Source organism: Corvus hawaiiensis, chromosome 5 (assembly GCF_020740725.1).
Source record: "Corvus hawaiiensis isolate bCorHaw1 chromosome 5, bCorHaw1.pri.cur, whole genome shotgun sequence".
Lineage (NCBI taxonomy): Eukaryota > Metazoa > Chordata > Aves > Passeriformes > Corvidae > Corvus > Corvus hawaiiensis.
In genome coordinates this window covers 46602742-46627291 of record NC_063217.1, presented here as the reverse complement: position 1 = coordinate 46627291, position 24550 = coordinate 46602742, and the positions used below count along the sequence as shown (strand labels likewise).

Sequence of the window (24550 nt, the reverse complement as noted above, 5' to 3'; positions counted from 1 at the left end):
CCTGATAGACAGCTGAAGGCATGGACATAAGAGCAAGCCCAAATTTGTCTCTTAAGTGGAACACAGATATTCTCAGTCACCCTAGTAATTTCTCAGTAGTGGCCCATCCTAATAGACAGTTTTCAGAGAATGTCCATCAGCAGTTACTTGCACCAAAAAGGACAAATGGGCTAATATTGTTATAAAGACTATTTCAAAGGGAAAACTTCCAAGCAGCTGTAGTGATCTGGTTTTGAAAGGCATTAAGCAGACACCAAGGGAATTCTCCAACATGCCTTTAAAACAGGTTTGAGCAAAGTAATTAGCTGTCCCTTTGAATAACTGTATCTATCAAATCTCTGACACAGCAAGATCTAAAAGGGAGCTCACTACCAAGTTTAGCACCATTTTCCCCCCTCCCTTCCACAGCGATTTGCTATATTGTAATCTACGCAGGAAGCCACAGCTACCAGCTGCTTGCTGCACTAAGGAGTGCCTCTTACCCTATAATTCTTGAACAAGAGCCCATCAATAACAAAACATATTAAGGGACCTTTGGAGATGGTTTAGTCTATATGGAGCCATTACACCCTTGAAAAAACCATCAGTAGCTATGCTCACTTGCAGATACCCACCACCACCACCAACATACTACAGTAAAGGTGCTGGACTCATGCTACCAATATTTGAACTTTGTCCCATGTGAAAGGCATGAAACCCAACAAAAGGCCCATGATGGGCTTTAAAGTACAGTGCTCTCCAAAGCTCTCTCGGTGCACCTGCAGATTCAAAAGGAAGTACAAAAACTGACACGAGCAGCAGCTCCACAGAGTGCCCTTCCATTTAACTCATGCTAACGGCACCATCTAGTGCATCACATACAAACAGACCTTCTTTCCATAGGTAACAGGCAGTAAAGTTGAAACCACACAGTAATTTCTAGTAAAATCAGAAAACGCAGGTAGTGCTTTTAAGTAACACATGCTAAAAAAACTTGTGTGCATACCAGTCACTGAAAGGTCACTCCACAAGCAGCTTACCCAAGTGATGATCGATATGATCAGAACACACACAAGAATTGCTTCAGTCTTTGGCCACAGAATCAAGAAGTTAAGTGCCAGCAAAACTACTGCTGTCAAGCCCTGCCTATTTGACAAAGTAACACACCAGAAAACAAATAAATGGGATAATTGTTTAATGAGTTTCAGGTTGTAGCACCGCAGTAGTAAGCGCCTTTTATCAAATCAAGAAGCCAATACAAAGCTGAAGAATATGTACCTTTATTTCGTTCTGTAAAACTTCACAATCACCTCACAATTTTCACCTCATCACATAATTCCATCTTTCATCATCTCTCTCTGCAGAAATACTTCAGTTCTTCAGGGCATGCTTTCATCCTCTGCTCAGACTTTGCTTGCACAGCTTTGAAGTGAGATAGACAACACCAAGCAGTGCTACAGAGTGCCTTTTGCACTCCAGCCCCCATCACTGGAAAGGAAAAGTGCTTCCTTAAGCTAGCCAATAGCTGCTATGCTGACCGGGCATTTTTACCAACCTGTCTACTCTGGGAGCAGAGGCAAACACACTGAATATCAGGAGTGAAGATTCCTGGAACTGGATTGTTTTGGAGGGGGGAATTCAAGGCATTTAGTTGACTGGCTGCACCTATCAGGCTACTCTAGCAAATACCTGCAGCCTTAAAACAAAAATTATGCCATAGTCTACAGCATTAGTCACCTCACTATGCCTCTACTCCAGTTAAAGAAAAAAAGAAGGAGAAAAAAATAAAGCAGATAGAGCATTTGTAACAGTAGCATGTCAGCTAATAGGATACAAACATATAAACTACCATAGTGGACAAAACAAGCTCTTACTTTGTAATTGCAAATTACACACAGCCCTAATCATAGAATCATGGAATCATTAAGGCTGGAAAAGACCTCCAAGATCATAGAGTCCAACCTTTGACCAATTACCACCATGTCAACTACACTGTAGCAGTAAGTGCCATGTCCAGTCATTTTTTGAGCGCCTCCAGGGGTGGTGACTGTATCACCTCCCTGGGCAGCTCATTCCAATGCTTAACTAACCTTCCCATGAAAAAATTATTCCCAATATCCAACCTGAACCTTCCCTGGCACAGCGTGAGGCCATTTCCTCTCATCCTGCTGCTACTTGCCTGGGAGAAGGGCCCAATCTGCACTGCACAATAACTTTCTTTCACGTAGTTGTAGAAAACAACAAGTTCTCCCCTGAGCCTCCTGTTCTTTTGGGTGCCCCATGGGTTGCCAGCTTCTCCAGAAGAACGCTGTGAGACACAGCACCAAAGGCTTTACTGAAGTCCATATAGACACATCCACAGCCTTTCCCTCATCCAGTGGGCAGGTCACCTGGTTATAAAAGGACATCAGATTAGTCAAGAAGGACCTGCCTTTCCTAAACCCATGCTGTGGCCTGATCCCCTGGTTGTCCTGTACGTACTGGTAACCTACCAAATGCAACTTAGTGCCCAAGCTTCTTCATAAGCTGCCTGAAAGGGCAACTAAGATGAGGTGGTAAAGTTTCCACCTACATTATGGTAGAAAAGGGTGATACTCTAAACCAAAATTTATTTTAAAAATTATTTGGATGGATAAAGCACGCTTGTTTCATATTTCATAGAATCACAGAATGGTTTGGGCTGGAAGTGACTTTAAAGGTCATCCAGTTCCAATCCTGCTGCCATGGGCAGGGACACCTTCCACTAGATCAGGTTGCTGAGGGCTCCATTGAACCAGATCTTGAACACTTCTAGGGATGGGGTACACATAGCTTCTCTGGGCAGCCTGTGCCAGTGCCTCACCACTCTCACTGTAAAAAATTTCTTCCTCATATATAATCCAAACCTATTCTCTTTCATTTTGAAGCCATTCCCCCTTGTCCTAGCTCTACATGTCCTAGTAAGAAGTCTCTCACCATCTTTCTTCTTGGACTCCCTCCAAGTACTGGAAGACCAAAATTAGGTCTTCCAAAATCTTCTCTAGGCTGAACAATCCCAACTCTTTCAGCCTTCCCTCATAGGAGAGGTGCTCCAGCCCTCTCATCAGCTTGGTGACCCTCCTCTGAACTGGCCTGATTGCCAGGAGAAAGAAAAAAATAATGAGAAGGGGAAAAAAGGTAAAAGACAAGAGAAAACCAGACAACAGCAATGCCCAACACCAGGAGTTAACTAAGCACTGTTACTTTGTCCCACCCAAGACTCTCAGAAAGGGCTCCAACATCACACGCAGCTGTCACAACAGCACGAGGACGCCGAGAAATACGAGCTTCCCGCACTTCCGAGCGGGCAGAAGCCTTCTCCTCTCCCTACACCTCTTTTCCCGTGCAGCGAAACGCAGCCCAGGGCCCGGCCAGGCACGAACATGGCGGCTGCGCCCTCAGCGCCCGGGTGGCGCATGCGCCGCCCCCGCCCGCCCGCGGCGCGCTCTGACGCGAGGAGCGTAAACAAAGCGGCGCCCTGTGGGAAGAGGGAAGCGCTACGTGCAGGAAGAGGGAGCCTCCATCTTAGGCGCTCGTCGCGGCGGCGGGATGGCGACGGATAGCCGGGAGGAGAAGGGTACGTGGGGGTAGGGGGGGAGCAGGCGTTGGGCTCCGGGGAAGGGGGAAGGCTCGGGCGGGGATTGGGCCCCCGCCCGAGTTTTCCCCCCTCCCCGGGGCCACCGTGGAAGCTGGTGCTGGGCCTTCATCCCGGGGGACGGACGTCTCCTCCAGGAGAGCGGAGGGGCGGCGGGGTCAGGAGTGACTCTTCGAGGATGATTTTTTTGCGGAAGCCCTCCCTGTGTTTTTCGGGGGAGCTGGAGGTAATAGGGCCTCTCATACTGTGGTGTTCCGGCGGCAGCGGGCTCGGGGCAAGGTGACTCGAGCAGCGGGAAGAGGGAGAAGTTCGTGGGCCGTAAGTTTTACATTATCGACAGCGAGTTACTGCTGCTTGTCTTTTCGCAGAAAGTATTTGCTATTTTTATTGCGGCTTTTTATTTCTGCTTGCATCACTAGGCCGTTTTGGTTTTGGGTTTTTTTTGCAGGATTTTCTGTGGAGCGATGTAGTTACTTTAGTAAGCAGAAACTGGTGTTGGAATCTTATTTCGGCGGTCAGCGGTGGTTTCTGGGCACTGTGGATAAATAAATTTGACTAAGAGAAATTGGACGTTTTCAGAGTCATTACTCTGGAATAATAATCTGGGATAATTAGTCTCGAATAATAGAATCACAGCTCCTAAAACTGACTGCCGCTATACACGGAAGCCGAAAATTATCTGTGAGATTATATCAATCAATCCTCACGAAATAGCCTCTTTAAGAAGCAAAACCAGAGTTAGGTGGAGCAGATTGCCGTTTGGTGGTTGGTGCAGAGAACTGTAGAGTTACAAAAAGAGTACAGTATCACTGGGATATTGTGGCTTGGTTTATTTATATATTATCATTTGAATTTCTGTGGAGAATATGCTTCATGGCTTCATGGAGCTCCATTTCTGTGGAGAATATGCTTCATGGCGAAGAGAATATGCTTTGTGTAAAGCTTTTTGCAGGATATGTGTCCACAAAATGACTTTGTCAGAGTGGTAAGAGTTTGCTGTCTAATTATTGTTGTGGAACTATATGACATGGAAAATTCCCAGTAGGTTTTGTTAGAACTGATAAATAAAATTATTGGTGGTGCTTGATCCTTAATGGTATTATTGTAAAACTGGTAGATTAGGATATGATCAGGTTGTGTTGAAACAGATCTGATTTGCCACTGTGGATGAGCAGTGAATTTGAAATGTTTGCTGTTGCCACCTATAAATTTCTATTCATATAATTATTTATCTAGTTGGGCTTGAATTTTTTTTTTGTTAGTGTTTTTTAATCACTGCCAATTGTCCGGTTATATTTTTACTTTAATTTGCTTTAAATTATTTCTCATGTGAAAGGGGGGGTTATTTTGACTGAATAGCAGGTGTAGATGCACGTTTGTTTGCAACTGAACTGGAAGGCTTCCATTGGAAGATAAATGCTATTTTACCACTTAAAAAAGCAGAAATAAGGCTTGCAGACCTGTTTAGTTTGAAATCACAGGGTCTTATTTCTTTTGTGTACCAAATCAGATTTTTGCTTGGACCCTTCCAATAGATCTAACGCTCCTGGCCAGCAGAGGAAATGGCCTCCCAGGCTACCTTCCTGCTGTTTTGGGTGAGTTAAATTTGTTCGTGGAAGGATCCTACAAAAGACAAGTGGCAGGAGAACCCTGTGGGGTGTATCTGTCATGGAAAGAACTCATTTGGTCCCTCCCTCTTCAGTGGTGATGGACTATAAAATACCTGTCCTCTGCCATTTTTCTGTTTCTGCTTTTTTGTTTTTCCTGATACCTCTCTGAGATAATTTAGCTCTTCAGGTTGAACACTGACAGTAGCAGTTCAGTGAGAGGAATCGTCTTGTGTGATCAGTCGAGCAGTGTATCCAATGCAAGTGAGAGACAGGAAGCAGGCTGCTGAATAAATCTGGAAATGTGTTTCTAAACAAGTCGGGTAGATGTGCATATAGAAGGGGATGGGGGAATTCATCCTGCTCCTGTCTCTTGCACCCTTGTTTAAGGTTCCAGCTGCAAATGAGGTCCATCTAACCTGGAAGGGATTTAGGAGAGAGTGTGTGTCAGACTTGCATTTCCTGTTAAATTTTCCTTTTCATTTATTTCCAAATTAGCTGATACAGGAGTCGTTTAGCACCTTTGAATGCTACTGCAGTAGGTAGGCTAAATGTAGTTTACTCAAATATGCTGTTGTCTCACCAAGAGGGAAACAAATCTAAGGTTCAATATGTGTGATTTGAGATGGGTGATATGTTCAATTTCCTAATCTCGGTACACCTCTTTTTCGTTAGTGTCCAGTGAAAAAATCTTGTGCTCCGGACTTGCCAAGTTTCCTGTGGGCAACCAGAACGCAAGCCAGGAAAATGCATCCCATGTTTGGCAGTTGCACAGCCATGAATCTGACTCTCATATATTTATCAGCAACAGCAAGAATATTTGCTGTGGATGTATAGGTGTCTACAAACATAAAGGGCTATTCCCAAGAGAATTATGATGCAAGTTCGTGTTGCATTTAAATGCCTGCTAACTGTAAACTGCCAGGGAACAGTTTGATCCACTTCTCTCTGCACCATTTACTTTGCATTAGACACACCAGCTGAGAAGTCCAGGGATCACTTCTGCATTCCCCCACCACCAAAGATGTGGAGAAGTGCCAGCAGGAAAGTTAGTGCATATGCTGACTTCAGATTTGGTAGTATATAGTAGAAAGACAGTTGCAATACTAATTGGTTGGGGTTTTTTTATAATGTGGATTATGTTTGGGGTTTTTTTAACATCAAACTGTAAAACTTCTTTTGTGGCTCAGCTCAAGATTTTGAGATAGACGAGCTGCCAAACTCAAGAGGACTTAATTTGCTGCATTACCCCAGTTTCATGCAGTACGGGAGTCCTTACCTGCATCTGCTATGGATATTGTCAACCAGCTGAATCCTTGGAGTTTGCTCTGCTTTCTTTTTCCTGAGCACAGAAAATACAATCAATCACAAAATGGAAAGAACTAAGAATTTTGGAGAAGAAACGGGAGATTCCAATATCAATACCTTTTTTAGTTTTCCTTTTGCATGCTTAGTTCACTATTACTTTTTAAAGTGCTTGGAATATAGATCTACTGCTTTAAAGCTGGTGAATCCTGCTTCTACTAGAATCACCATATATCCCTGTTGGTTTTAAGCAAAGTGAAACAGCCAGAAACGGTGACAGATTTTAAAAGTTTTGTGACCAAGTGTGATCATTGACTGCTTCTGGCATGAATTTTCTTTAACACTTGCCCTTTGGATCAAGTTGTGGGGGTTTTTTTCAGAGCAGCTCAGAGTTAATTAGGCAGCAAATAAGTACTGCTTTCACCATTGTGGTTTTTCTATTTGTAAGTGAACCACAAAACCCACCATTCTAACACAGCAATGACAACAAAAGCAGTGGAAGAGAGGTAATTCAACATGCAAGTTTCAGAATTCTGCAGGGACACAGGTCCTTCCTCTTTACTAATGGGACTCAGACTATCTCCTGTCACCCTTTTTCTAGAATTTTATACAAGCTTTTATGTTCAGCTTTCATTTGTAGGTCATCTTTCCTGCAAAGCTTGTGTGACATGAGGAGCCAACTTGGACCTTGTTTAGAGGTCTAAATGCATCTTGTGACATACTATAGTTCTTTTATTTGCTCTGCTTGATCCTTCCAACTGAAAGTGTAGAAATAAATCAAGAAGACATCAATTTTTGCTTTGTTGCAGATCTGTAGCCCTAAAGGAAATGTTTAGGTTTGTAAATCCTAGTTCTGTCGTTTACATATCCAGACTTCTTATGGTTGGTTTTGACTTCTTTTGTGTACTTTCAGATGGTGAACTGAATGTTCTGGATGACATTTTGACTGATGCTCCTGACCAGGATGATGAGTTGTATAACCCTGACAGTGAGCAAGACAAAAGTGAGAAAAAGGGTATGTGACTTTGGTAGTGGATGTCCTCCAGGAACATAAATGGTAAAAAATGTCTGTCTTATTACAGTTAAAGTCTTTGAAGTAGTGGGTTTTATAACTTGATTCAAAGACTGAATGAGTTCTAAAAGTCTTTATTTCATGGACATATGCTTTTTCACCTGCCCTTCCATGCAAACAGTCGAGTCTGTTTCCTTTTGTCTCAAGAGCAGTTGCTGAGTCTGGCTTGTTCTGAATTCCTTTAATGTTAGAAAATTACTGTCCTTTTTGGCTCAATGAAGTGAGATGGAAGTGGAGCGAAGGGGTTGCAAAGTCTGGTTCCAGCTCCGTTGTTGATTTGGCTTTAGGCCAATTCCATAAGCATTTAATTTAGCATTTCCATGTATAAAATCTAAGAAACATGTACCTTTTTTTGAAGTAAAGTACGTGTTTTAGAACATGAGCTGTTCCTAAGAAGCAGTTTTGAGTGTTGCTGCAAAGCCTACATCTGGATGATGCTCCCTATGACTGCAACAGGGTAATTACCTAAAACAGAGAAAGTAGGATCCTCTGTACAGTTTTTGTTTTGATACTGGAAATAACACTGAACTTGATATTTCTTTCTATTTAAGGATCAAAAAGAAAAACTGACAGGATGGAAAATGCTGAAAGCAAGAGGCAAAAACCTTCTGTGCATTCCTCAAGGCAGATGATGCCAAAACCTCCCAGTTCATCAGTTAGCAATAACAAGAGAATAGTGAGTACAAAAGGAAAGCCCGTGTCAGAATACAAGACTGAGGAGTATCAGAGATCTGACAGAAACAAGCGCCCAGATGGTGATCGGAAGATGCGAATGTCAAGCAGTTCCAGGGAACCTTATAAAGGACAACCAGAAAAATCTTGCATGAGGAAGAGGGATATTGACAGGAGGGCAAAGTCTTCTACACCGGATGGTTCAGAGGTATTAAGTATTCTTGCTGCCTTATAAATAAAGAAATTTTATGAGACTTTTATAAGGCACATTCTCTTAGGACTGTGTGTGCATCCTGACAATGTTATATGACTGCTGATTCACTTTTTCTTTAAACATCAGAGAATCAGGCATGATGTGGATAGAAGACCAAGCAGATCTAGCCATTCTTCTAAAGAAGAGGTGAACTCTGAGGAATATTGTTCAGATCACGAGACTGGCAGTAGTGGTTCCTCTGAACAAGGCAACACAGAGAATGAGGAGGAAGGAATGGAAGAAGAGGAAGATGATGAAGGGGAGGAGGATGAAGAGGTGGAAGAAGATGGGGAGGAAGATGAAGAAGAGTACGAACAGGATGAGAGGGATCAGAAGGAAGGAAATGACTATGACACACGGAGTGAAGCCAGCGATTCTGATTCTGAATCTGCCTCTTTCACAGATGGGTCAGTCAGATCTGGGTCTGGTTCAGATGCATCAGGTAGGCAACATCTTGCATGTTAGTCTGAAATACCTTGCCACTGAAAGTTCAGCTACTTTTAAAAATAACCACTTCCTGACCATGTCAAAAGTAAGCTGTGGTAGCACAAGTCAGGAAGATGTTAATTATGAAATACCATAGGCAAGGAAAAAATGTACTGGAAAGTGGTAAAGCAAAATTGTGACCATCCAGATTACTGTGTTGAGGATTCATAGTGTTCTTGACTGCTTTGGCCTTGCTGTTCAGTGCTTTGAAACACTAAATTAGTATTTTCTTGGATATCTAGTGGCTTAGTTTTCCACACAATTCATTTTAATTTGGTGTTGAGCTGTTTGGTATCCATCTAGATAAGTGACCAGGCAGACTAGTGTAGTAAAAGAGCCATATTCCTGGGGAAGGATAATTGAATCTTAAATAGTGGCTGTGTTCAGCATAGGAAATCTAAACTTAAGTTGAAATTATTAGATGTTATGGCAAATTTAGAATGAAATAAATGTTTTAAGCAGAAACTAGAAACAATTGCTTTGTAATTGTATATTATAAGTAGTCCTAACTTACTGATGTGAAGTGCTAATGACGTAAATACTTTTGGGTTTGGCTGTTCGTTGTTTGTTTTTTCTAGGAAAGCAGCTTGCAATCCTGTTAAGATTCCTATTGTGTATCTTCCTTGTCTGAAGTCTCCATAGGTGGTCATCCTGCTTAACATGCAGCCTTTTTTAGCTCAGCTCTGCTGTTTGGAGTTAGAGACAGCAAGGTGTAACCTAAAGACGAGTTGAAGCTGTCATAACTGTTCTAAAAAGCTCTGTGGTATAACATAACACTTTCTTAAGAGTGGAAATAATTGCCTGTGTGGCACAGTGTTTTGTTTTCCTGTCTCTTACCATTTTTTTGAGCTCCGAGCAAATGAGCTCATATCACTATTGCAACACAGTTTGTGCTCAATGTTGCACATTTGGGTGAAGGCTGGAAAGAAGTGCTAACCCACCCTTACTAAAAATATAATAATAATAAATTCTGTCTCTAAACATTGCACAGATGTACTGGATTTGTCCCATTCATCTTCCTTTTGTGAATGAAAAGCTTGAGTAACTAGCATTTGCTTCTTTTGTGCATGATAGTTTTGTGGCAACAACCACAATTTTAACGTGCAAGCCAAATGGTAACTTCACTTTTACTGATGGTGTTTTCCTGTCTCGTTACTTTTTAATCTCAACTTTTCCTGTGTTTAAGGTATGGCTTTTATTTTTTATTGTTTCTTTTAGACGAGAAAAAGAAGGAGAGGAAGAGAGCTAGAGGTATCTCTCCAATTGTTTTTGACAGAAGTGGAAGTTCTGCATCAGAATCATATGCAGGTATTCTTCCTTTCATTGCTTGTCATTGTGACTTGCATCAAATCCTAATGTGTAATCTAAAATAAATGTAACTGGCTGTAGAGATTTATGGGGTATGTAGCTTTGTATAATTTGATATTGACTTCTGGCATGTTGTGTGTGGATACCTTTGGGGGGAAGTAGGCTTTCTTGTTACTTTAATGCTATTCTGTTGCTTAAGTGGAATTTTCACTTTTTTTTTTTTTTTAAACTTGGAAGATGATGATTCAGTGACTAGTTTTCTGAGTAGGAAATTGTTCAAATACCATTTTAAAAAAACAAACCCAAATCAAACAACCCAAAACCAAAACCAAAAAAAACCAAAACAAAACACTCGTGCACATTGAATAGTATTTTTTTGTGTGTGTGGGTGCGCGCCAGAAAGCATAATTTGTCATGAATGAAAATTGTATGTGACAAGGCTGTAGAAATTGTATATTATCTCTATTAAGGCTCAATCTGAACAAATGTACTTTGGCTAAACACAGGTTCAGAAAAGAAGCATGAGAAATTATCATCTTCCGTTCGTGCTGTCCAAAAAGGTATCATTTAAATTTGAATTTTTAATGCATGCCCCATAGCAAGCCATTGTTGATTAAATTACCTGTAAGTAGTGATGTTCTGATATAAATCAATTTGAGCACGTCATTGTTCTGAGCATGGTAATTAAATCTTAAGCTACTTTTGCATGTGTTGAGAGCAATATGCAAAAAGTTCAGTCACTTTGCTCTTTGCAGAAGCAGCAGATTTAAAAAGGAAGTGCTTAAAACTGCAAAGAGGAACAGCATTCACCATTCTCTATTGAACAACTTGTGCTTGTTACAAATGTTACCCATCATTTACGCAAAGATTCTTAAGCAAGGAAATAAGTCCTACATATCGGAACATCACTGAATCATGCTGATTTTATTTTACTTTTTTCTTTACCTGGATATCTAAATTTTAGTTTTGGTTTGGTTTCCCCTGGCATTTTGCGCTCTGCAGCTTTGTCTTCAAGTTGGGTGGTTGACTGTGATAATACATAGATAGGAACTGGGTGGGATACTGTGTATTTTGAAGGAAGCAAACAACTATCTATACTCAAAGCAACGTGTTTGATAAGTATTTACAGTTTGGCTTATTTGATACTTTGTTTTCTTTTCAGACCAAACAAGTAAACTTAAATACATTCTCCAAGATGCAAGATTCTTTCTCATCAAGAGTAATAACCATGAAAATGTATCACTTGCTAAGGCAAAGGTATGTTCAGTTTTCTTCAAACTGATCACTTTGTCCGTTTTCAAACGTACCCATCTTCGTTTGGAAGAGTGTGCAGTTGGAGGCGCTCTTTTCTTTATAATTTGGATCTCGGTAGATGCAGCAACAAAAGCTACGTGCCTTGGTTCTTCTGCTTCCACTGTAACCTAGAAAAGTTCGTAGACCATCAGTCATCTATCTTGGCAAGAATAGGGTTAAAAGGGGCCTTAGGGTCTGTTAGATAACATCCCAAGCCAACCTCCATTAGGAATGCTGGGGTGGTATTTTCTCCCCTCCATCAGTTCATGCTGCTGTATTCTGAGAAGGTTCAGAAGGTTGTTTGCCTTTCCTCTAATGCTATACAAGTAATTTTTGTCAGGTGATTCAATTCAGGATCTGAAGCCTTACTGTGGAAATGTATGCCTGGCAGTGCTGGTGTGAGTGAGTTCTTTGGGAGGGATTCCAGAGCACTGGACTTCAGCTGCTGAGGAATTGCATTAGGTGTCCACTGCACCACTCTGGTGGTTTTGTATTGGCATGTGTTCTTTGGAACAGGTTATAGAGAAAATATTTGATTTGCTGTTGCACAATATACACAGAGTAGGTGATTCTTTTAATGAAGATTTTCTAAATTAGGATGGAAATAGCACTAAAACTATTGAACAAATCTCAAAGTCCTGGGTATGTTTGGTTCGCACCCCTCCTTCAAGCTTTGGGTCTGATCTGTGCAGCGAACACCATTCTGACTGGTGTTTGCTTTAGCTCTGTAAAGAAGTATATCCTTTTTTGTGCCTCATCCATGTATGGAGCTACAGTAGTATCCTTGTTCCTGAAGTTCTTGGAGTGGATGCATAGTCTTTCAGTGTAGGGGTATCAGTGCTTTGGTGTTGGACTTCATGAAACTCGCTTTTGTGGTGCCAATGTGGTAGGTTGTTCCGGTTCACAGCAGGGCTTTACAAACAGCCAAAAGCCGTGTAATCTGACTGAAAGCTAGCAAAAACCCCAAATAGTTCTCCGGTGACTATAATGAATCACCAAAATCAGACAAACACTGATCTGAGTTCAGAGTAGGGTATAAATACATACCTTCACTAGATAAATGTGAGGGAAGGAACATTGTCTTTGGTAGACTGTAGATCCTATTCTGAGGCTGAAGCTTGTTTGCCCGGAAGATGAACCGAGGAATAATTCAATAAGCTGTTACTCTGTAGCTCAGCTCAGTTGGTACCTTAAAACAGATTGGGTTTTATTGTGTGTGGCTACATAATGGCTGGTGAAAGGGAAAAGGTCCTACTTACTAGGTGGAGATGTGAAAGGCTGAACAAAGTGGTTCAAGTTGTCTTGCCAATTTAAAGTGTTAGTCTGGTGTCTTTCATGTTGCTGGCATTTCACTGAAAGAGTTTTAAAGTCTGCAAACTGTCCTCAACAAATCTGCAATACTATACTGAAGTCTACTTGCCCACCTTTCAGTATATATTCTGTTGGTTTTTCATAATTTCTGTGTTTTATACAATAGATGAATTCCCAAAGTCACTTCAAACATGCATGAAAACTTTCACCCTTACTATTTAAGGTATCTGTCCATCATTATAATTACAATGGAAGTTTTATAGATGGTCTAAATGCATCTTCAGTGTTCAAAAAAAGATTGAAAAGCCAGTGTTTTAAAAGTTTTAGCACAAGGCAGGCTAAAATATTTCTTGAAGGAAATGAATTTAGCAATATCTTTTTCTTTCCATTACCTTCTATTCCAGTACACTATTTTGGTCTTGTTTTCCTCATCTACATTATATATTTGTTAGCTAAGTCATTTGAGATGAACTCTTACATTTTGGTGATGGGGTGGGTGTTTTTCTGTTTTAGGGAGTATGGTCAACACTTCCAGTGAATGAAAAGAAGCTTAATGCTGCATTTAGATCAGCAAGGAGTGTTATTTTGATATTTTCTGTAAGAGAGAGTGGCAAATTCCAAGGTAAGGGAAATGAGCTGTTATCAAGGTAAGTGAAAGTGAGTTTTATGTGCAATAGCTTTTCTGTTGTATCTTTGTTACAATTCATACAAAATCCTTTAGGATTTGCAAGATTGTCTTCAGAGTCTCATCACGGAGGATCACCTATACACTGGGTGCTGCCTGCAGGAATGAATGCAAAAATGTTGGGAGGTGTCTTTAAAATTGACTGGATTTGCAGGTAAATAATTGTGCATTTATGTTGCTGTTAGTAACAAGGCATTATAATATTATTTCTGCATGTTACTCAAGTGCTGACAGCATCCTTCTGAAACTTGATGTAGCCAGAAATCTATCCTCACTGCTCACTTGAATAGACAGCTGTGGATGAAAAACCAAAAAAAAAATCATGTAAGGACAAATCTCTCGATCTGACTGAACAAAGAAAATACTACCATTCTAAAACAACATATGAAATAGTGCAAGTATTGTAGAACATATTGGTTGTGAGCAGTATGTTCATTGATTTCACTGAGTATGTTCTTACAGAAAAGATTATAAATCTCTGTTAAAGAAAAAAAGTTACAGCAGTCCTGTGAAACACATTGCATGGTTGTGCAAGTACTTTGGACTGCCAGAAAGACTAAATACAGGAAAAGCAAGACTTTGAATTAGAGAAAAATCTGTGTTGGAAAGGTCCTCTTGAAGCTACTGACTCCCACCTCCAGCTCAAAGCATTTCTAGCTTCACAGTTAGGTCAGTGCTCAGGGATTTATTTCAGTAGGTGCCAAGAGCTACCATATCATGTAGAGACTGATCATTGTATTTAGATGGTGAGATAATAAACAAGCACAATCTTGATATTGCACAAAGACAAAAAAATTTCTTTAAAAGGAGAACCTGTCATAGTACAGACTATATTAGTTAATACTGGAATAAGTCAAAGTGAAATCTTCAGTTACCAATATGTAGAACATAAGAATATGTTCAGAGACCTAACAGTACAAAGAATAACAGGATTATTTTATATGTAATCTCCTGCTGTATGTGTTTTTTTAATTCTTAATAAAAAAACTGGAGGCAAAACTATAAATGGTGCCACTTGTATATTTAGGCGGGAACTGCCGTTCACAAAGTCTGCTCACCTGACCAATCCTTGGAACGAACATAAGCCAGTGAAGATTGGACGCGATGGACAGGTTTGTTAATTCTTACTTTTTCTTTAACTGACATCCTCTAGTGCTTGCTTCCAGCTTTGGATGTGCAGGAGATTTGGAATGTTTTTAGATCAGTTACTTGCAGTAGAGCGCTGTGGGAAAGGCACTCTGCTTCTTTCTAATGCTGTTGTGGAAGAAGGAAAAATACAGTGCCAATTCTGTTGTCATCTTTGTGATAAACAGTGTTTGCTTCAGAACTGTGATATTTTGAATTTGAAATGTAATGTGCCTTGCTTTGTATGGTGTGCAAACCATATAGCATCAGTTTTTAAGAAAAAGTTCTGGTGTTTCCAGTTGTGCTCTGCATTGCTTTTTTTTTTTTTTTTTAATATATATACACTGTATTGCTTAAGGCATAGTCTCCCATTATAGAATATATGCTAAGCAAATTTTAAGTGGGGCTGGCTCTTTGTCTTGTCAGACATACCAGAGTGCAGGTATGTTGCTGCTGTCATCAAGTGTGCAAGCCATGGGTAAAATAATGGGTTCTGCTTTCTTAAAACAAGGTGGGAGTTGTATAATCTCCATACTGTATGGAAAATGTCAACTCTGTGCTGCATTGTTTTGCCCCACAGATATCTTTGCTTTGTTGTGTAGCAGGAGAAAAACAATAGTCTTGGTCTTGTTTTTAGTTTAGTGTGAACTTTAAAAAAAAAAAAAAAGGATTTTAATTAACTTAGCTTCTATTAAATCGTCAAGGAAATTTTTTTTTTGATGTTTTGTCCACAGTAGAGTTGCTATCTGGACATGGGTTTCAGCTTTTTTCATAAAACTACTGTACCGTTATGTTCTGGACAAGCATTGTCTGATGCTTGCTCTCCCTGCTTCTCAACTCTGGTTATTTCCTGAAGTGGCTGTCATTTATCCACTTATATTTGCACAACTCTGGATGGATCTCTCTTCTGAGGATGTGTACTCTGAAATTCTGCCTTTACGACATCATTTGGGAAAGTGTTCTGCAGGCCTGTAGTCACCAGGTTGAAGAAGCACTTTTTGGGATTATTTTGCTCCTGGCTTCTGCTAGATTCATTTGATGGCCCAAGTTCTTGTACTGGAAGAGGGAGTCAGCAAGTTTCTCTCTGTCCCTTTCTCCTCTAGACAACTTGCGGTGTCCGACGCTCCCACTATCTCCATCTTGTTCCCCATATCCCGCATACTTCTCTTTTAATGTAGGCTGGAGAGACCTGACCTACTCAGTCACTGCATGTAGGAATTGTTGCACTTAGTCAGTTATCCTTGGTGCCCTGCTTTGAAGCTTTTTCATTTCTACTGTCCCTTTATTTTTTGAGATGCAGGGGCACAACTGCACCCAGTAGTTAAGGTGTGGGTGGAACATGAACTTCCAGTGTGATACAATGACTTTCTTATTCCATGTTCCTTTCCTAAGAATCCTGAACACACAGACTGCTTGTTTTGACTGTGGTCAGACATTGAGTTGGTATTTTCACGGACCTGTCTACCATACAATGAAGAACTCATACTGATTGGTAGTAGTCAGCTCTGTCAGGCCATGGCTTTATATGTGAAGCTGGGATGGATTTTTTTTTTCCTACGAATGTCACTTTTCTTTCTGTAATAGGTGATCATTTTCTTTGTGATGAAAAACAGTCCTCTGATTTTATAGCAAAACAGTGATGTGGCCTGTATGTCTCATGGGAAGATATGGTTACCCAGAGTGTTGGACTGTTTTATGAAAATTCTAAGTAGTGCCTAAAGAGTGAAAGGTAATGTAAGTGAATTTTGCCGTCTGTAGTGATACTGACATCTCTTCAAAGTGTCCTTTTTTTTTTTTTTTCCTTAAATGTATGTGTCAGTGTATTTGGGGAGAGTTTCATTTCTTCAGTTTATAAACCACTACTGAACTTCTAACTAATTCTAGGAAATTGAGCCGGAATGTGGAACCCAACTTTGTCTTCTCTTCCCTCCTGATGAAAGTATTGACTTGTATCAAGTCATTCATAAAATGAGGCACAAGAGAAGAATGCACTCACAACCCCGATCAAGAGGACGCCCATCCCGTCGAGACCCCGTTCGGGACGTGGGAAGGTTAGAAACGTTCTTTGGACTGATAATAGGCACATGTGTCAGAATAACGTGATGGAGGAATGTGATTCGTCAAAGCTTTCCCTGCGATAAAGAAGAGAGAAAATCCTCAAATCAAGCTGCATGGACAAGTTTGTGGCTTCATTGAGGATTTCACATGGTTCCCCGGTCTGTCATTTTTCAAGAGGAAAATGGGGATCTTTGCTTTTGCAGAAAAAAGCTCTTAAAGTTCTGTCTCTAGTTTAGACTAGATCATTTATTGAGCTAATGCAACGTGTAATGCTAGCTGTAGGTAAGCTTGGCTTGATTTTGAGCAGGCTAGATGGAGAGAAGGAAATATTTATATGCCAAAAATGTGTTAATATCTTGTAAAAGCCTTTTCTTTCAGGTGTGTCTCTGGATAAGCCTTATCAAATATGGGACTTTTATAAGGATCACTTAGAATTTTGCAGAAGATGCCGCCTCATTTTGAGGATAAAATATTTAAGTTATTTTGATATTCAAGAGGAGCATTATTGGGACTGTTTCAAATTGTGTCACCGTGATGTGTTAACCCCATTGCCAAATATTCTCTAACATGTAACCACTGAATTCACACATCTTGCTGAGCTTCTGAAAACAGTAGGTTCTTTCCAAAAGGGATCAAGTGGCCCTTGGAGACCCGGCAACAAACCAAAAAGAATGGCTGTTGCTGTGTCTGTATATACAACCTTTCCAGATGCTGGCAGTACCTGTGGACTTAAAGTATTTTTAGAGGATCGACATGGTTATTGATCACTGCTATATGAACTTAACATCATTTTCCAGAAAAAAAGGGGGTATAACTTGTTACAGAATTGGAGAAGTCTTTGCAAAGAACTGATATTAGCCCATCTGCCAAACACCTTTTCCCCGTGGTAGCCACTTTGCATACAGACTGATGTATGGTTTGGGCTGAAACCTTTGGTTAAGTTTCCTTTCTGTGGAAATGTCCTGTGGTAGGTACAGAGCCCCAACAAGAGTCCCCATTTCCTTGAGCTTAAAAAAAAAAGGACATTGTAACGAGTAGGTAGGAGGAAACCTGGCAGCGCCCCCCTATTTTTGGCTTTAAAGGACTGAACACCAAGATGGCTTTTGGAGTTAAGCTAAGAGGTTTCCAGTGCAATAAAGTATATACAAGTGAAGGTTTTGCAATGGACTGCAAACTATACATATAACACCACCACACCTTCTCAAGCCTGCCAGGGCCTCCATTTATGTATGTGGCTTACAGCTTAAAGTCAGTAGTTGGACTACTATATGAACTGTTTCTATCATATTTTATACCGGTCGTAAATGCACTCTCAAAACTACAAGAAAGCGGTATGTTTATTCTTTACACCAGCTTTTATTTTCTTTGATCTGAATTTGCTGTAGATGCAACTGCTTTGGTTTTTGGGCTTTTTGCTCATACTAAAGAATCTGCTTCCATTTTAAAAAGCTTAGTAATGGGGTATGGTGGGCTTTAAAGACTGAAGTTGGGGAAGGGGGGGGGGGGGAGAAGTCACTATTTATAAAACTAAAAGCTGTATAAGCTTGTTACTTAGCCAGCAAGTTGCACAGTAATTAAGCAATTTAAGAAAGTGTTAATGTCTTGTTATAAGGAATTATGCTGTTGGAGAGGGGGAGGGGGGCAGGAAGGGAATGGTTTTGTAGCTGCTTTGTGTTTAGAAACACTGTTACATTAGCATTGGAGTTTCCCAGTAATGGTTATGTACCTTGGAGCAAAATAAGCAGCCAGTTATCAGCTCTTTATTGAGCATAACAGCAACTGGAATGTTACTTCATAAGGAAGAGCAGAGTTCTTAACATCTCTTCTGTCAAAGACCTGTTTTTATAGAAAAGATCCCTAATTATTTTAATTAGGAAGCTTGAGCGTTATTACATTGTAAAGCACACCAGTGCATTGCTGGTAAATTGCTTAGAACAGAAATTATTAGAAATAGTATCATTGGCCTACCCAGTTAGGAAAGTCACAGTGAAAGTTGCAATTTCACAAAGCATGCAGTTTTATTTATAAATGTTATGGAAGTAGCTCTTTTATAGAATTCTCTACCCCATAGCTATCAAATGAGCCACCCTCTGCAATGTTCTGTGAAATTTTTTGTTGTCCAATAGGTTGTTTCAAAATGTAATGTGGAAAGCGTAATGTTAATGCCTAAGTTTGAGTTTGGTTTAGACAAATTTGTTCCCTTTTATTTGGTATGAAGGTACTGTTGGGTAGAGTTCCTTCCTTAACTACCAAAACTCCTGTAGACAGAAAGTAACAGTAGAGTGTATGTAATTGAGCTATTTCTGATCCTTTCAGTTCAGATTTAAAGCTATAGAATATTTTGAAGTAAATAGAATTGAGAATGATTACATTGATATCCTGGGCAGCTCAGACTATTCCTGTGAGGTATTCTGCTGTAACGAATGCTCCAAGCAACCTTGTTTAATCTTTGATATCTAATTTGTGTAGGCGTCGACCAGAAGATTATGATATTCATAACAGCAGAAAGAAACCAAGGATTGACTATCCCCCTGAGTTTCACCAAAGACCAGGTTAATATCTTACTATGAAGATTTGTGTGCACCAATTCACAAGTGTTTTCTCTTTTAGCATATCCTCATTAATTCAAAAGTAAAATATTGCTATAACTGGGATATAAAAATGTGACTTGTTCCAACTGTTGCCTGCTGCTTTAACCCACCTCTCACAGCAGTCAGTGACGCTGTTTCACTGGTTTGAGAGAGAGCTGAGTTTAACCTAGGCTGAGCTTTTTCTAAGAGCCTTGAATTGTGTACATTGCTGTGAATGATCCTTTCGAGTGCTATGTTAATGTGGGCGCAAGAATAGATCTGACCTACTTGTCAAGATGCTAATCATCAGATGAAAATGTTTGAGAAATTTCCACTTGGGAAAGTCAGCTGAGACTGCCTGACTAGCAGCCTCTGTGTGGAGATGATGGTAGACGTTCAGTTATGTTTTCAGAGAGAATTTTTTTTGCAAGCTTTACACGAGTAAGGGAGGGTGATGTTGCACTGCATTTTACAAGAGGATCTACAGATGAGTTTGAGAAGGGAAATTTGTTCTCCAGAAATGTTTGCAATGGTAGTGCAGCAACAGCACTGGTTGTAGTGCAGCTATTTTTTTCTCTTCAGAAAGCAGCTATTAAGAAGTTGTCACTTTTAGTCTACCAAATTGTGCTTCGCTTCTGTTAGAAAAGTGCATTCTGCTATTTCAGTGGTAGATTTCTAAATCTGTTAAGAATGTGCCTTCATCTGTCCAGCTTGTCTGCAAAGCCTGCATTCTTTCATGCAAAAAGTGTTGTTGCTGCTCTCCATCTTTCTAAGACCATTGTTTAAAAAACAGAACAAGATTTTTTAAAAATAATGAAGCTCGGAAGCATTATTTTACCGCAAGCATGCCTGGTGTTTTGCACCATTTTACTGATCTCTTTAAAGTTTACTTCTTGGGATTTACTGAAGCTGTGAGAATCCTTTTCCCTGTGGGGCTTTCCCAGATACTTTTTAGTTTAATTTCCTCTTAGCATTGTATCCAAAACATATTATGAATCAGTTTTAAGAGTTGCCCAGATGAACACATTCTACTGAATACACCGTTAGGAAGTAGTAACAGCCACATGCTAACTGCCCAGAGACAGTCCTCTTCAACTTCATGTGCATTCCTAATTCATTTGACTGAATTTCAAGTCTTTATTTGCACAGTTTCCCTCTTGCTTATTTGTTGGTACTGTGTACAAATTCATATGGGTTTATCTACATCACTTTTTTTTTACTACATTATACTACTTGTCTTCATTGTCTATAAGAAGCTGTAAGTTTTCAAGAGTTATTTTAAAAGTGAGGGTAATGGCAAGTAGATGTAATTTTGTAGCTGGCACAAAATGAAAGGACACTTTCTATTGAATATAATTTTTAAGATTGTTTACTTGAGATGGTAAATTGAATTAATACTGCTTGATGTTCGAACAGGGTATATAAAGGATCCCAGATATCCCGAAGTAGACAGGTAAGGTGTGTTCATGTTGTTCATTTTATGCCCTGGTAACTTGTCTGCATGGATATGTTGGATTTAGTTCTACAAATTTTTATTCCCAACAGACGATTTTCAGGAGTTCGACGAGATGTATTTTTAAATGGGGTAAGTTGTTGCATGCAGATTTTTGAGGAACCTTTTATATTCAGCTTTCTGCACTTCCAAAGAACACTCAACACAAATTTTAATATTACTGTCTTTCATTTTAGTCCTACAATGATTACGTGAGGGAATTCCACAACATGGGACCACCACCACCATGGCAAGGAATGGTTTGTGTCTTGTTGAATTCAATTTTTCTCCTTAGAATACAGCTTCTTTTTGTTTCCCTCTAAAGGAGCCTGGCATATTCAGTGTGCACTCAACTCTTTGCTTTTCCTAAAATGTATCTTCGCTGTAACAGTGTAAAAATTTTAGGGGAAAAATATTGATAGCAACTATTTTGAAATTTACTCTCAATAGTAGTCTGGCATTCTTAGTAAGCTCTGAGGAAACAGCAGAATCTTCCTTTAGCATAGACGGGAGGATGTGATCACATTCTGTATTCTGCTAAATATAGTAATTGGCTCTTGAACAGCAAATGCATCAAACAGGTGGACTTGTTGAAGAGGCTCATGGAATGGGCTGCCAGGCTCTAGCATTGTGCAGTGGCTTGCTTTTGGCTATGGCAATGAAGCATGCAGGAAAGTAGCAAAATGTGCTGCACAACCTAATTAAAATAAGTCTCCCTGTATTACAGCCTCCACTGAGATGCACTTTTTTTCCCAGTCAGATAAGCAGATACATAAGTGTATGTATCTACAGCTGTGTAGATAGTTCACTTGTATAAGCTGTGGTTTTGCCTTCATGTCTGGAGAAGCAGTCATAGTGAGGTTATTTTGGTTATATTTAGTAATAACTGTAATGAGTCTTTCGGCTCTTGTTTGTACTGGCAATGAGCAAAAAGCAATGCCAGATGTAGAGATGCTCCTGTAGCCTCTCATTTTTCTCAGCTGAAACACAACTCCTTACAAATGAAGGAAGTGAACTAGGTTTTTAGATGGGGAGGAAAACTGTTTTTCAAACACAGTTAAGCCTCCAGAAACTCCTTTTTTTTCTTTTCCCTCCCCTCTTTTGTATGCTGTCCAAGTAGTTGTCCTAAAATCCAGCATTTCCACTTACTTTCTTTGTGACAAAAATGCAAGCAAAGATGCTTTGGTAATATGGCAGAGGAAGACCTTGCTGATTGAAGAAATGGAAGAAATCAGCCAAAATACGTCCTGTTTAAAAAAAAAACAAACAAAAAACCTGCTAGCATTTTGTCAAATAATTTGTCTTGCAAAGTCAGGTTTTTAATTTAAAATAGAAATACATTCATAAGGAACAAGTATGAGTCATTTCTGTAAGAGCTCAATGATTTGGGCAGAATTCACATTCTATATGCAAAGGTTTAAAAAACCTAAAAACAAAACAGCCGCATTTAAGTAGCAGAAGTTTTATGTACAATATCATGTTGAGGCAGATACAGAAGGAAGGAAGGTTGGGCTTTGGGGAGGGTGTTGACCAAACTTTTCCAAGCAATGGTACAGAGGTAGTAAAGCATTCTAGCCTAATGGAAAGTAGTCTGCTGTTCAGTTAGGAGGCTGTGATCAGATACATTTAGGTGCTGTGTTTGCCATCTGAATGTTGCACTCCTTGCGTGCATTCCTTTGCTTCAACAAACTTCCTGTAACTTTCTTGTAGCCACCGTATCCAGGTATGGAGCAACCACCACACCACCCTTACTATCAGCACCACGCACCTCCACCTCAAGCTCACCCTCCATACTCAGGACATCATCCTGTACCACATGAAGCGAGATACAGAGACAAACGAGTAGTAAGTGTCCACACAGACAAAGCGGATGCAAGTCTGCAGGCCAGAGTAGAAATCTGGGGTCCAGGGGTAGCCTAACCTGAGCTTTGTTGGCTGTGATAAACAGCATGTTTATGACCTGCATTAGAGTTCCTTGGAAAGATCAGTTGTTTAGATTGACTAGACACTTCCAGCAAATTTTAAAAGGCTTTCTCTCCCTGGTGAGGTAAAGTGAAAAATTCTCAGAGTCTTAAACTGAGGTGTATGCTTAAATCAGCTTCCACTCTGTCCACCTCTGAACATTTTCATGCTGAAGCCCAGTTTGAATAAGGACATGCCTGTAACCTTGCTTGTCCTCATGGACAACAAATTACTTAATCATCAGAATTTTGTGTTTTAAAACTTCTTACAGGCACATCAGAAAACAAGGCAGATTATTAATTTCTGTTAGCTGGCTTGGAAGGCTCCTTAGCTTTCAAGTCTCTTGCTGGTATCTGGCATTTGAACACCAGATTCTGCACATGGATGCTGGACACTTGTTTGGTTGAGTTTCTTTTTTTAAATACTGGGCTTTCTGAAGAGTTACAGCCAGCCCTGTAGATAAGGGAGGAAATTCTAATCTGGGAAAGAAAATAGCAGAGCTGTCCTTTCATCACAGCACGACTATGACATGAGAGTAGACGACTTCCTTCGCCGCACACAAGCCGTTGTCAGCGGTCGGAGAAGCCGGCCCCGGGAGAGGGACCGAGAGCGGGAGCGTGACCGGCCTCGAGATAATCGGAGAGACAGAGAACGTGACAGAGGCCGTGATCGGGAAAGGGAGAGAGAGAGGATTTGTGACCGGGACAGAGACAGAGGTGAAAGAGGTAGATACCGAAGATAATCTATCTGGAACCAGTGCTCACTTGAAACAAAAAAAAGCTTGTATTTTTTTGTGTGTTTACAAGTAGTACATTTTATTTTCAGCTGTCTACTTAAAGTTCGTTGTGTAGAAGGATTTATAATGACCCTCTCTATTCCAAGCATGCAGTGAACTATGAACTGGAAAAACTCAAATAGGCCAAAAATAAAATACACAAAGCTGACACTCAACTTCATGTTTCTATTGGAACAGAGTTGGAAGCAGCTAAGAATGTAGATATTGATTAATTCTCAATAAGTGTTCATCTACTTAGTGACTTCATTCTAGGTTTTTGAATACTGATGGATAACTGCCTTTTTTTTTTTTTTTTTTTTTTTTTTTTTTTTTTTTTTTTTGCTTTGATGTTTTCTTCCCGTAGTTTCATATGGTTCGATGGGAGAATGCTGCTATCAAGTATGCAAATATTGAAGTATGATTTCTTTTTTTTTTTTTGACTGTATGGCAGTGTTGTAGCAGCCTTTTTTTTCCCCCCCTCTCTCTTCCCCCCTCCCATTTTTTAACCTTATCTGTGAAGTCAAGTGGTTTTTTTTCTGTCTTCAGTAAGGAAAGCAATATTAAGAAGACACTCTTGATAATTTTTAGCCTTTTTTAAAAATCTTCCAGTGTTCAGTAACATTTTGGTCAATTCTCTTGTCTAGTCTCTTTCCAAAATGTACACATTGCTTGGAATGTTCACAACCTGCGTGCGTGGAACCTGAAAATATTGCTGTATTCTACATTGCTACCATTTTTTTTTTTATATAAAAATAAATTGGTAACTATTGAAATGTTTAAAACTCCATGTCGGGTTTCTTGGTTTTCTAAGCTTGCCAACTTCAATAGATTCCAGCAGTTCTAGGAAAAGATCTATGTTCAGAAATAGTTCCAATGTTCTTGTGCTAAGTGAAATCGATCTGAAGCCTGAATTTAGGAAAAGGACTGCTGATCTAAAAGGTAATTGCATTTCTGTTTCCATAGTGAAGTAGTCAGTAACTCCTG

At 39.9% G+C, this 24550-nt stretch overlaps 1 protein-coding gene across 3 annotated transcripts; it reads left to right on the top strand.

The window, feature by feature from the left end:
* The first annotated feature begins 3466 nt into the window (after positions 1 to 3466).
* YTHDC1 (YTH domain containing 1) lies at positions 3467 to 24353 on the top strand. Of its 3 annotated transcripts, XM_048303615.1 has the most exons (18): positions 3467 to 3574; positions 7418 to 7519; positions 8128 to 8456; positions 8589 to 8943; positions 10206 to 10295; positions 10802 to 10855; positions 11458 to 11552; positions 13413 to 13521; positions 13621 to 13738; positions 14612 to 14696; positions 16594 to 16760; positions 19237 to 19319; positions 20754 to 20790; positions 20883 to 20922; positions 21027 to 21089; positions 22540 to 22674; positions 23309 to 23516; positions 23931 to 24353. In XM_048303615.1, exons 1-18 carry the CDS (start codon positions 3547 to 3549, stop codon positions 23978 to 23980), a joined length of 2148 nt encoding a protein of 715 aa, XP_048159572.1. In that variant the 5' UTR covers positions 3467 to 3546; the 3' UTR covers positions 23981 to 24353. The 3 variants fall into 3 exon arrangements, with proteins under 3 accessions (XP_048159572.1, XP_048159575.1, XP_048159573.1); XM_048303618.1 differs by lacking the exon at positions 10802 to 10855; XM_048303616.1 differs by lacking the exon at positions 23931 to 24353 and having other exon boundaries at positions 3476 to 3574; positions 23309 to 23891.
* The last annotated feature ends 197 nt before the right edge of the window (positions 24354 to 24550 follow it).

What these genes read in the sequence shown, in the direction of transcription:
- YTHDC1 (XM_048303615.1), top strand. Translation starts at nt 3,547, where the DNA reads ATGGCGACGGATAGCCGGGAGGAGAAGG. An exon ending in GTCTGGTTCAGATGCATCAG is followed by an intron (nt 8,944 to 10,205) that starts GTAGGCAACATC and finishes TGTTTCTTTTAG; the next exon opens with ACGAGAAAAAGAAGGAGAGG. An exon ending in GATACAGAGACAAACGAGTA is followed by an intron (nt 22,675 to 23,308) that starts GTAAGTGTCCAC and finishes CTTTCATCACAG; the next exon opens with CACGACTATGACATGAGAGT.